Source organism: Oncorhynchus kisutch, unplaced genomic scaffold, assembly GCF_002021735.2.
Source record: "Oncorhynchus kisutch isolate 150728-3 unplaced genomic scaffold, Okis_V2 Okis06b-Okis10b_hom, whole genome shotgun sequence".
Lineage (NCBI taxonomy): Eukaryota > Metazoa > Chordata > Actinopteri > Salmoniformes > Salmonidae > Oncorhynchus > Oncorhynchus kisutch.
In genome coordinates this window covers 14722611-14734784 of record NW_022261983.1, presented here as the reverse complement: position 1 = coordinate 14734784, position 12174 = coordinate 14722611, and the positions used below count along the sequence as shown (strand labels likewise).

At 43.4% G+C, this 12174-nt stretch overlaps 1 protein-coding gene across 1 annotated transcript in view; it reads right to left on the bottom strand.

Moving 5' to 3' along the window:
• Positions 1-12174, bottom strand: part of smg1 (SMG1 nonsense mediated mRNA decay associated PI3K related kinase) — a 141222-nt gene that overhangs the window by 112407 nt on the left and 16641 nt on the right. The window contains 4 exon segments of the mRNA XM_031814105.1: positions 7949-8046; positions 8679-8751; positions 10588-10713; positions 11596-11809. Coding sequence (XP_031669965.1) covers positions 7949-8046; positions 8679-8751; positions 10588-10713; positions 11596-11809 — 511 coding nt within the window.

The following is a 12174-nucleotide window of genomic DNA, read 5'->3' as shown; positions in this document are numbered from 1 at the left end:
CCCTAGACTTATTCTACATGTTGTTGTGTTAAACCCCTAGACTTATTCTACATGTTGTTAAACCCCTAGACTTATTCTACATGTTGTTGTTGTGTTAAACCCCTAGACTTATTCTACATGTTGTTGTTGTGTTAACCCCTAGACTTATTCTACATGTTGTTGTTGTGTTAAACCCCTAGACGTATTCTACATGTTGTTGTGTTAAACCCCTAGACTTATTCTACATGTTGTTGTGTTAAGCCCCTAGACTTATTCTACATGTTGTTAAACCCCTAGACTTATTCTACATGTTGTTGTTGTGTTAAACCCCTAGACTTATTCTACATGTTGTTGTTGTGTTAAACCCCTAGACTTATTCTACATGTTGTTGTTGTGTTAAACCCCTAGACGTATTCTACATGTTGTTGTTGTGTTAAACCCCTAGGCTTATTCTACATGTTGTTGTTGTGTTAAACCCCTAGGCTTATTCTACATGTTGTTGTGTTAAACCCCTAGACTTATTCTACATGTTGTTAAACCCTAGACTTATTCTACATGTTGTTGTTGTGTTAAACCCCTAGACTTATTCTACATGTTGTTGTTGTGTTAAACCCCTAGGCTTATTCTACATGTTGTTGTGTTAAACCCCTAGGCTTATTCTACATGTTGTTGTGTTAAACCCCTAGACTTATTCTACATGTTGTTGTGTTAAACCCCTAGGCTTATTCTACATGTTGTGGTGTTAAAGCCCTAGACTTATTCTACATGTTGTTCTTGTGTTAAACCCCTAGACTTATTCTACATGTTGTTCTTGTGTTAAACCCCTAGACTTATTCTACATGTTGTTCTTGTGTTAAACCCCTAGAGTTATTCTACATGTTGTTGTGTTAAACCCCTAGGCTTATTCTACATGTTGTTGTGTTAAACCCCTAGGCTTATTCTACATGTTGTTGTGTTAAACCCCTAGGCTTATTCTACATGTTGTTGTGTTAAACCCCTAGGCTTATTCTACATGTTGTTGTGTTAAACCCCTAGACTTATTCTATGTGTTTTTGTGGTGTTAAACCCCTAGACTTATTCTACATGTTGTTGTGTTAAACCCCTAGGCTTATTCTACATGTTGTTGTGTTAAACCCCTAGACTTATTCTACATGTTGTTGTGTTAAACCCCTAGACGTATTCTACATGTTGTTAAACCCCTAGACGTATTCTACATGTTGTTAAACCCCTAGACTTATTCTACATGTTGTGTTGTTAAACCCCTAGGCTTATTCTACATGTTGTTAAACCCCTAGACGTATTCTACATGTTGTGGTGTTAAACCCCTAGACTTATTCTACATGTTGTTGTGTTAAACCCCTAGACTTATTCTACATGTTGTTAAACCCCTAGACTTATTCTACATGTTGTTGTTGTGTTAAACCCCTAGACTTATTCTAAATGTTGTTGTTGTGTTAAACCCCTAGACTTATTCTACATGTTGTTGTTGTGTTAAACCCCTAGACGTATTCTACATGTTGTTGTGTTGTTAAACCCCTAGGCTTATTCTACATGTTGTTAAACCCCTAGACGTATTCTACATGTTGTGGTGTTAAACCCCTAGACTTATTCTACATGTTGTTGTGTTAAACCCCTAGACTTATTCTACATGTTGTTAAACCCCTAGGCTTATTCTACATGTTGTTGTGTTAAACCCCTAGACTTATTCTACATGTTGTGGTGTTAAACCCCTAGACGTATTCTACATGTTGTTGTGTTAAAACCCCTAGACTTATTCTATGTGTTGTTGTGGTGTTAAACCCCTAGACTTATTCTACATGTTGTTAAACCCCTAGACTTATTCTACATGTTGTGGTGTTAAACCCCTAGACTTATTCCGCATGTTGTTGTGTTAAACCCCTAGACTTATTCTACATGTTGTTGTGTTAAACCCCTAGACGTATTCTACATGTTGTTGTGTTAAACCCCTAGGCTTATTCTACATGTTGTGGTGTTAAACCCCTAGGCTTATTCTACATGTTGATGTGTTAAACCCCTAGACTTATTCCGCATGTTGTTGTGTTAAACCCCTAGACTTATTCCGCATGTTGTTGTGTTAAACCCCTAGGCTTATTCTACATGTTGATGTGTTAAACCCCTAGACTTATTCCGCATGTTGTTGTGTTAAACCCCTAGACTTATTCCGCATGTTGTTGTGTTAAACGCCTAGACTTATTCTACATGTTGTTGTGTTAAACCCCTAGACTTATTCTACATGTTGTTGTTGTGTTAAACCCCTAGACGTATTCTACATGTTGTTGTTGTGTTAAACCCCTAGACTTATTCTACATGTTGTTGTTGTGTTAAACCCCTAGACTTATTCTACATGGTGTTGTTGTGTTAAGCCCCTAGACGTATTCTACATGTTGTTGTTGTGTTAAACCCCTAGACTTATTCTACATGTTGTTGTGTTAAACCCCTAGGCTTATTCTACATGTTGTTGTGTTAAACCCCTAGACTTATTCTACATGTTGTTGTGTTAAACCCCTAGGCTTATTCTACATGTTGTTGTGTTAAACCCCTAGACTTATTCTACATGTTGTTGTGTTAAACCCCTAGACGTATTCTACATGTTGTTAAACCCCTAGACGTATTCTACATGTTGTTAAACCCCTAGACTTATTCTACATGTTGTGTTGTTAAACCCCTAGGCTTATTCTACATGTTGTGGTGTTAAACCCCTAGACTTATTCTACATGTTGTTGTGTTAAACCCCTAGACTTATTCTACATGTTGTTGTGTTAAACCCCTAGACTTATTCTACATGTTGTTAAACCCCTAGACTTATTCTACATGTTGTTGTTGTGTTAAACCCCTAGACTTATTCTACATGTTGTTGTTGTGTTAAACCCCTAGACTTATTCTACATGTTGTTGTTGTGTTAAACCCCTAGACTTATTCTACATGTTGTTGTTGTGTTAAACCCCTAGACGTATTCTACATGTTGTTGTGTTAAACCCCTAGACTTATTCTACATGTTGTTGTGTTAAACCCCTAGACTTATTCTACATGTTGTTAAACCCCTAGACTTATTCTACATGTTGTTGTTGTGTTAAACCCCTAGACTTATTCTACATGTTGTTGTTGTGTTAAACCCCTAGACTTATTCTACATGTTGTTGTTGTGTTAAACCCCTAGACGTATTCTACGTGTTGTTGTTGTGTTAAACCCCTAGGCTTATTCTACATGTTGTTGTTGTGTTAAACCCCTAGGCTTATTCTACATGTTGTTGTGTTAAACCCCTAGACTTATTCTACATGTTGTTAAACCCCTAGACTTATTCTACATGTTGTTGTTGTGTTAAACCCCTAGACTTATTCTACATGTTGTTGTTGTGTTAAACCCCTAGGCTTATTCTACATGTTGTTGTGTTAAACCCCTAGGCTTATTCTACATGTTGTTGTGTTAAACCCCTAGACTTATTCTACATGTTGTTGTGTTAAACCCCTAGGCTTATTCTACATGTTGTGGTGTTAAAGCCCTAGACTTATTCTACATGTTGTTCTTGTGTTAAACCCCTAGACTTATTCTACATGTTGTTGTTGTGTTAAACCCCTAGACTTATTCTACATGTTGTTGTTGTGTTAAACCCCTAGGCTTATTCTACATGTTGTTGTGTTAAACCCCTAGGCTTATTCTACATGTTGTGGTGTTAAAGCCCTAGACTTATTCTACATGTTGTTCTTGTGTTAAACCCCTAGACTTATTCTACATGTTGTTCTTGTGTTAAACCCCTAGACTTATTCTACATGTTGTTCTTGTGTTAAACCCCTAGAGTTATTCTACATGTTGTTGTGTTAAACCCCTAGGCTTATTCTACATGTTGTTGTGTTAAACCCCTAGGCTTATTCTACATGTTGTTGTGTTAAACCCCTAGGCTTATTCTACATGTTGTTGTGTTAAACCCCTAGGCTTATTCTACATGTTGTTGTGTTAAACCCCTAGACTTATTCTATGTGTTTTTGTGGTGTTAAACCCCTAGACTTATTCTACATGTTGTTGTGTTAAACCCCTAGGCTTATTCTACATGTTGTTGTGTTAAACCCCTAGACTTATTCTACATGTTGTTGTGTTAAACCCCTAGACGTATTCTACATGTTGTTAAACCCCTAGACGTATTCTACATGTTGTTAAACCCCTAGACTTATTCTACATGTTGTGTTGTTAAACCCCTAGGCTTATTCTACATGTTGTTAAACCCCTAGACGTATTCTACATGTTGTGGTGTTAAACCCCTAGACTTATTCTACATGTTGTTGTGTTAAACCCCTAGACTTATTCTACATGTTGTTAAACCCCTAGACTTATTCTACATGTTGTTGTTGTGTTAAACCCCTAGACTTATTCTAAATGTTGTTGTTGTGTTAAACCCCTAGACTTATTCTACATGTTGTTGTTGTGTTAAACCCCTAGACGTATTCTACATGTTGTTGTGTTGTTAAACCCCTAGGCTTATTCTACATGTTGTTAAACCCCTAGACGTATTCTACATGTTGTGGTGTTAAACCCCTAGACTTATTCTACATGTTGTTGTGTTAAACCCCTAGACTTATTCTACATGTTGTTAAACCCCTAGGCTTATTCTACATGTTGTTGTGTTAAACCCCTAGACTTATTCTACATGTTGTGGTGTTAAACCCCTAGACGTATTCTACATGTTGTTGTGTTAAACCCCTAGACTTATTCTATGTGTTGTTGTGGTGTTAAACCCCTAGACTTATTCTACATGTTGTTAAACCCCTAGACTTATTCTACATGTTGTGGTGTTAAACCCCTAGACTTATTCCGCATGTTGTTGTGTTAAACCCCTAGACTTATTCTACATGTTGTTGTGTTAAACCCCTAGACGTATTCTACATGTTGTTGTGTTAAACCCCTAGGCTTATTCTACATGTTGTGGTGTTAAACCCCTAGGCTTATTCTACATGTTGATGTGTTAAACCCCTAGACTTATTCCGCATGTTGTTGTGTTAAACCCCTAGACTTATTCCGCATGTTGTTGTGTTAAACCCCTAGGCTTATTCTACATGTTGATGTGTTAAACCCCTAGACTTATTCCGCATGTTGTTGTGTTAAACCCCTAGACTTATTCCGCATGTTGTTGTGTTAAACGCCTAGACTTATTCTACATGTTGTTGTGTTAAACCCCTAGACTTATTCTACATGTTGTTGTTGTGTTAAACCCCTAGACGTATTCTACATGTTGTTGTTGTGTTAAACCCCTAGACTTATTCTACATGTTGTTGTTGTGTTAAACCCCTAGACTTATTCTACATGTTGTTGTTGTGTTAAGCCCCTAGACTTATTCTACATGTTGTTGTTGTGTTAAACCCCTAGACTTATTCTACATGTTGTTGTGTTAAACCCCTAGGCTTATTCTACATGTTGTTGTGTTAAACCCCTAGACTTATTCTACATGTTGTTGTGTTAAACCCCTAGGCTTATTCTACATGTTGTTGTGTTAAACCCTAGACTTATTCTACATGTTGTTGTGTTAAACCCCTAGACGTATTCTACATGTTGTTAAACCCCTAGACGTATTCTACATGTTGTTAAACCCCTAGACTTATTCTACATGTTGTGTTGTTAAACCCCTAGGCTTATTCTACATGTTGTGGTGTTAAACCCCTAGACTTATTCTACATGTTGTTGTGTTAAACCCCTAGACTTATTCTACATGTTGTTGTGTTAAACCCCTAGACTTATTCTACATGTTGTTAAACCCCTAGACTTATTCTACATGTTGTTGTTGTGTTAAACCCCTAGACTTATTCTACATGTTGTTGTTGTGTTAAACCCCTAGACTTATTCTACATGTTGTTGTTGTGTTAAACCCCTAGACTTATTCTACATGTTGTTGTTGTGTTAAACCCCTAGACGTATTCTACATGTTGTTGTGTTAAACCCCTAGACTTATTCTACATGTTGTTGTGTTAAACCCCTAGACTTATTCTACATGTTGTTAAACCCCTAGACTTATTCTACATGTTGTTGTTGTGTTAAACCCCTAGACTTATTCTACATGTTGTTGTTGTGTTAAACCCCTAGACTTATTCTACATGTTGTTGTTGTGTTAAACCCCTAGACGTATTCTACGTGTTGTTGTTGTGTTAAACCCCTAGGCTTATTCTACATGTTGTTGTTGTGTTAAACCCCTAGGCTTATTCTACATGTTGTTGTGTTAAACCCCTAGACTTATTCTACATGTTGTTAAACCCCTAGACTTATTCTACATGTTGTTGTTGTGTTAAACCCCTAGACTTATTCTACATGTTGTTGTTGTGTTAAACCCCTAGGCTTATTCTACATGTTGTTGTGTTAAACCCCTAGGCTTATTCTACATGTTGTTGTGTTAAACCCCTAGACTTATTCTACATGTTGTTGTGTTAAACCCCTAGGCTTATTCTACATGTTGTGGTGTTAAAGCCCTAGACTTATTCTACATGTTGTTCTTGTGTTAAACCCCTAGACTTATTCTACATGTTGTTCTTGTGTTAAACCCCTAGACTTATTCTACATGTTGTTCTTGTGTTAAACCCCTAGAGTTATTCTACATGTTGTTGTGTTAAACCCCTAGGCTTATTCTACATGTTGTTGTGTTAAACCCCTAGGCTTATTCTACATGTTGTTGTGTTAAACCCCTAGGCTTATTCTACATGTTGTTGTGTTAAACCCCTAGGCTTATTCTACATGTTGTTGTGTTAAACCCCTAGACTTATTCTATGTGTTTTTGTGGTGTTAAACCCCTAGACTTATTCTACATGTTGTTGTGTTAAACCCCTAGGCTTATTCTACATGTTGTTGTGTTAAACCCCTAGACTTATTCTACATGTTGTTGTGTTAAACCCCTAGACGTATTCTACATGTTGTTAAACCCCTAGACGTATTCTACATGTTGTTAAACCCCTAGACTTATTCTACATGTTGTGTTGTTAAACCCCTAGACTTATTCTACATGTTGTTAAACCCCTAGACGTATTCTACATGTTGTGGTGTTAACCCCTAGACTTATTCTACATGTTGTGGTGTTAAACCCCTAGACTTATTCTGCATGTTGTTGTGTTAAATCCCTAGGCTTATTCTACATGTTGTGGTGTTAAACCCCTAGACTTATTCCGCATGTTGTTGTGGTAAACCCCTAGACTTATTCCGCATGTTGTTGTGTTAAACCCCTAGACTTATTCTGCATGTTGTGGTGTTAAACCCCTATACTTATTCCGCATGTTGTTGTGTTAAACCCCTAGACTTATTCCGCATGTTGTTGTGTTAAACCCCTAGAATTATTCCGCATGTTGTTGTGTTAAACCCCTAGACTTATTCCGCATGTTGTTGTGTTAAACCCCTAGACTTATTCCGCATGTTGTTGTGTTAAACCCCTAGACTTATTCCGCATGTTGTTGTGTTAAACCCCTAGACTTATTCCGCATGTTGTTGTGTTAAACCCCTAGACTTATTCCGCATGTTGTTGTGTTAAACCCCTAGACTTATTCCGCATGTTGTTGTGTTAAACCCCTAGACTTATTCCGCATGTTGTTGTGTTAAACCCCTAGACTTATTCTGCATGTTGTGGTGTTAAACCCCTTGACTTATTCCGCATGTTGTGGTGTTAAACCCCTAGACTTATTCCGCATGTTGTTGTGTTAAACCCCTAGACTTATTCCGCATGTTGTTGTGTTAAACCCCTAGGCTTATTCCGCATGTTGTTGTGTTAAACCCCTAGGCTTATTCCGCATGTTGTGGTGTTAAACCCCTAGACTTATTCCGCATGTTGTTGTGTTATACCCCTAGACTTATTCTACATGTTGTTAAACCCCTAGACTTATTCTATTCCATTTCCATTGATCATCCTTGATGTCACTACAACTTCATTGGAGTCCACCGGTGGTCTGCTACCCAGAACTGTCTGTGTGTGTGTGGTGGTGTTACTGACCTCTGCGTAGGCCTCCATGTCCTCTAGAAACTGTCCCAACAGCGTGGTGGAGAAGGTCAGGTCTGCTACCCAGAACTGTTCCAGGCTCTGCAGCCAGCCTGCACACACACACAGTTCATACACACACACAGTTCACACACACACACAGTTCACACACAGTTGACTTGTGTAAAACCAGAGGTGTCCAACTCATTTAGCCCCAGGGTCCAACTCATTTAGCCCCAGGGTCTAACTCATTTAGCCCCAGGGTCCAACTCATTTAGCCCCAGGGTCCAACTCATTTAGCCCCAGGGTCCAACTCATTTAGCCCCAGGGCCCAACTCATTTAGCCCCAGGGCCCAACTCATTTAGCCCCAGGCTCCAACTCATTTAGCCCCAGGGTCCAACTCATTTAGCCCCAGGGTCCGTATTCGGTGTTCAGAGGTCCGGATGGCTGCACTCTACTTATTATGTCCTTGCAGTCCATTTCCAGGAAGTGACTCCACTATTGATAGTCTTTTGAATTTGATGGTCCTTGACTGACAATAAACTATGAATATCGGTCCATAATCAGTTCCCATTTGGTTTTAATCCATTTCAACTATATGGAGTTTTAACTCAAACCTGATTGGATCCCCCATGACAAGCCTGGTGATGTCAACTACAGACTTGCAGAAATCTGTCCAACCCCACTGAATTCGGATTATATTCTATACTAAGAGGAAGATGGAAAACGTGTGTGTCTACTCACCTGAGACCTGCTGAGTCAGAGACTGTTTCTGTGTGTGGTCAATGTGCCAGCCCACCAAGATATCCACCGTATCCTGTCACACACAACAGGCAAGGTCAACACAACACACATACTTCACTGTAGACACTCTGGGGGACATTAAGAAGACCTGCTGGTAGAGACAGAGAGAACCAGGCAGGAGGAGACGAGGTAGTGAGAGAGGGAGAGAACCAGGCAGGAGGAGACGAGGTAGAGAGAGAGGGAGAGAACCAGGCAGGAGGAGACGAGGTAGAGAGAGAGAACCAGGCAGGAGGAGACGAGGTAGAGAGAGAGGGAGAGAACCAGGCAGGAGGAGACGAGGTAGTGAAAGAGGGAGCGAGCCAGGCAGTAGGAGACGAGGTAGTGAAAGAGGAAGCGAGCCAGGCAGTAGGAGACGAGGTAGTGAAAGAGGGAGCGAGCCACGCAGTAGGAGACGAGGTAGAGAGAGAGGGAGAGAACCAGGCAGGAGGAGACGAGGTAGTGAAAGAGGGAGCGAGCCATGCAGTAGGAGACGAGGTAGTGAAAGAGGGAGCGAGCCACGCAGTAGTAGACGAGGTAGTGAAAGAGGGAGCGAGCCACGCAGTAGTAGACGAGGTAGTGAAAGAGGGAGCGAGCCAGGCAGTAGGATACGAGGTAGTGAAAGAGGGAGCGAGCCACGCAGTAGGAGACGAGGTAGAGAGAGAGGGAGCGAGCCAGGCAGTAGGAGACGAGGTAGAGAGAGAGGGAGCGAACCAGGCAGTAGGAGACGAGGTAGTGAGAGAGGGAGCGAACCAGGCGGAGGAGACGAGGTAGAGAGAGAGGGAGAGAACCAGGCAGGAGGAGACGAGGTAGAGAGAAAGGGAGAGAACCAGGTAGGAGGAGACGAGGTAGAGAGACAGAGAGAGAGAACCAGGTAGGAAGGAGACGAGGTAGTGAAAGAGGAAGCGAACCAGGCAGTAGGAGACGAGGTAGTGAAAGAGGAGAGAACCAGGCAGGAGGAGACGAGGTAGGGAGGGAGAGAACCAGGCAGGAGGAGACGAGGTAGAGAGAGAGAACCAGGCAGGAGGAAACGAGGTAGAGAGAGAGAACCAGGCAGGAGGAGACGAGGTAGAGAGAGGGAGAGAACCAGGCAGGAGGAGACGAGGTAGAGAGAAAGGGAGAGAACCAGGTAGGAGGAGACGAGGTAGAGAGACAGAGAGAGAGAACCAGGTAGGAGGAGACGAGCTAGAGGAGAGGGAGCGAACCAGGTAGGAGGAGATGAGGTAGAGAGAAGAGAGAGCGAGCCAGGCAGTAGGAGACGAGGTAGAGAGAGAGGGAGCGAACCAGGTAGGAGGAGATGAGGTAGAGAGAAGAGAGAGCGAGCCAGGCAGTAGGAGACGAGGTAGAGAGAGAGGGAGCGAACCAGGTAGGAGGAGATGAGGTAGAGAGAGGGGAGCGAGCCCAGGCAGTAGGAGACAGAAGTAGAGAGAGGGAGTGAGCAAGGCAGTAGGAGACAGAAGTAGAGAGAGGGAGTGAGCAAGGCAGTAGGAGACGAGATAGAGAGAGAGGGAGCGAGCCAGGCAGTAGGAAGTTGGTGCTGAAGATGTGTGTGTGTGTGTGTGTGTGTGTTGCCACTCACTCTGAAGTTGGTTCTGAAGACGTGTGTGTGTGTGTGTGTGTTGCCACTCACTCTCAAGTTGGTGCTGAAGACGTGTGGGGGTGTGTGTGTGTGTTGCCACTCACTCTGAAGTTGGTGCTGAAGACGTGTGGGGGTGTGTGTGTGTGTGTTGCCACTCACTCTGAAGTTGGTGCTGAAGATGTGTGTGTGTGTGTGTGTGTGTGTGTGTGTGTGTGTTACCACTCACTCTGAAGTTGGTGCTGAAGACGTGTGGGGGTGTGTGTGTGTGTGTGGTGTGTGTGTGTTACCACTCACTCTGAAGTTGGTGCTGAAGACGTGTGGGTGGCAGCGGGCCACCTGCAGGATACAGTGGACGCTCTGACACAGCAGCTCCGGCGTGTCCAGGTTCTCCAGGATGGACTGCAGGCTACTCATCACCAGCTGACACAAAACATGGCCGCCACAGACGGTCAATTACCCACCCTGCCCCTCTCTCAACGTAACCGTCCCTAACAACAACCCTGGGCCTTATAACAAAAACTTATCAGGGTACGAGTGCTGATCTGGGATCAGGCACCCCCCCCCCCCTCGTCAATGTCATCTTATTCATTGTGATCTAAAAAGGTCAAAATGATCCCAAGTCAGCCCTCCTACTGTGAGACCACTATGAACAGGGCCCTGGTTCCTCCCACTGTGAGACACTATGAACAGGGCCCTGGTCCTCCTTCTGTGAGACACTATGAACAGGGCCCTGGTTCCTCCTACTGTGAGACACTATGAACAGGGCCCTGGTTCCTCCTACTGTGAGACACTATGAACAGGGACCTGGTTCCTCCTACTGTGAGACACTATGAACAGGGCCCTGGTTCCTCCTACTGTGAGACACTATGAACGGGGCCCTGGTTTCCTCCTACTGTGAGACACTATGAACGGGGCCCTGGTTCCTCCTACTGTGAGACACTATGAACGGGGCCCTGGTTCCTCCTACTGTGAGACACTATGAACGGGGCCCTGGTTCCTCCTACTGTGAGACACTATGAACGGGGCCCTGGTTCCTCCTACTGTGAGACACTATGAACGGGGCCCTGGTTCCTCCTACTGTGAGACACTATGAACGGGGCCCTGGTTCCTCCTACTGTGAGACACTATGAACGGGGCCCTGGTTCCTCCTACTGTGAGACCACTATGAACGGGGCCCTGGTTCCTCCTACTGTGAGACACTATGAACGGGGGCCCTGGTTCCTCCTACTGTGAGACACTATGAACAGGGCCCTGGTTCCTCCTACTGTGAGACACTATGAACGGGGCCCTGGTTCCTCCTACCTGCATGACAGGTGAGAAGGCTTTCCTCTCTCCGGCTGCCTCCAGGGCTCGGTACGCTGCCACCAGGTACAGCAGCCTGACCTCGTCCCGGGTGCTGGAGCTGAACTTGACAAACATCCACTTGAAGATGCGCTCTGTTTCATAGCTCAGAGCGGTGCACAGGAGACCCAGGCACACCGCTGCTTCCTGACGCAGCTCTGACAGCAGCTTACTGCTACAGGGGAGAGAGACAGAGACGAGAGAGAGAGGAGAGAGACAGAGACGAGAGAGACAGGGAGGAGAGAGAGAGGAGAGAGACAGGGGAGAGAGAGAGAGGAGAGAGAGAGAGGAGAGAGAGAGAGGAGAGAGAGAGACAGGGGAGAGAGGGGAGAGAGAGACAGGGGAGAGAGAGACAGGGGAGAGAGAGACAGGGGAGAGAGAGACAGGGGAGAGAGAGACAGGGGAGAGAGAGACAGGGGAGAGAGAGACAGGGGAGAGAGAGACAGGGGGAGAGAGAGACAGGGGAGAGAGAGACAGGGGAGAGAGAGACAGGGGAGAGAGAGGACAGGGGAGAGGAGAGAGAGACAGGGGAGAGAGAGA